At 54.8% G+C, this 724-nt stretch overlaps 1 protein-coding gene across 1 annotated transcript in view; it reads left to right on the forward strand.

Moving 5' to 3' along the window:
• Positions 1-280: 280 nt before the first annotated feature.
• The window catches only part of MDGA1 (MAM domain containing glycosylphosphatidylinositol anchor 1), a gene marked incomplete at both ends in the record, with an annotated part of 19,761 nt that continues 19,317 nt past the window's right edge, over positions 281-724 (forward strand). Inside the window, one exon of the mRNA XM_010072619.1 lies at positions 281-420. Within this exon, the coding sequence (XP_010070921.1) occupies positions 281-420 (140 nt within the window). The remainder of the gene's footprint in view (positions 421-724) is intronic.

The following is a 724-nucleotide window of genomic DNA, read 5'->3' on the forward strand; positions in this document are numbered from 1 at the left end:
TTGTCCCCCCAAAAAGCTCCGTATTCTGCTTTTCAGTGCCTGGAGCTGCTCATCCCGCCAGGACCAAAGGTTTTAAAATAGCAGTTGATACTAGCTGCGCAGGAGATTGGGAAAATCCCTCAATTGTCTGTCTCCTGAGATCTCTGTGTTCAGCTCTTCCTCTCTGTGGCTCAAGAGGTGGCTCTCCCACCCTGCCATGGGAGCAGCCACCCTGGGCTGTGGGTGTGAGGGGCTGGGGCGCTGCTTATTTCCCTCTTTACCTCTTTTTTCCTCCCCGCAGCTCCTGCTCAAGCCCAAATCATCCATGCTGGGCAGGCGTGCGTGGTGAAGGAAGACAATATCAGTGAACGCGTTTACACGATTCGGGAAGGAGACACACTGGTCCTGCAGTGTCTGGTCACAGGACACCCGCGGCCACAGGTAAGCTTTTGGTCTCGTCTGTCACCCACGGTCCCCATGGCACTTCTTTGTAGTCACCACGTAGAGCAGAATTGTGGGCAGCGAGGTGCCCAGCTTTCTCCGACATGCCGGAGTCAGGTAGGGATGCTCCATACTCAAGCAGACTGGTCCAGTGTCAGTGTGGATGTGTCTATAGAAGCAGTGGACCAGAGCATGGGTCTGCCTGCTCCAGGGCAGAGCATGGGAGGACTGGCAGCTGGTGCATGCTATGAGGCTGGATGTGCCAGAATACACTCAAGGGAGTCAATGACGATACGTGAAAAAA

This window comes from Pterocles gutturalis, unplaced genomic scaffold (genome assembly GCF_000699245.1).
Source record: "Pterocles gutturalis isolate BGI_N339 unplaced genomic scaffold, ASM69924v1 scaffold19407, whole genome shotgun sequence".
NCBI classification, from domain to species: Eukaryota; Metazoa; Chordata; class Aves; order Pterocliformes; family Pteroclidae; genus Pterocles; species Pterocles gutturalis.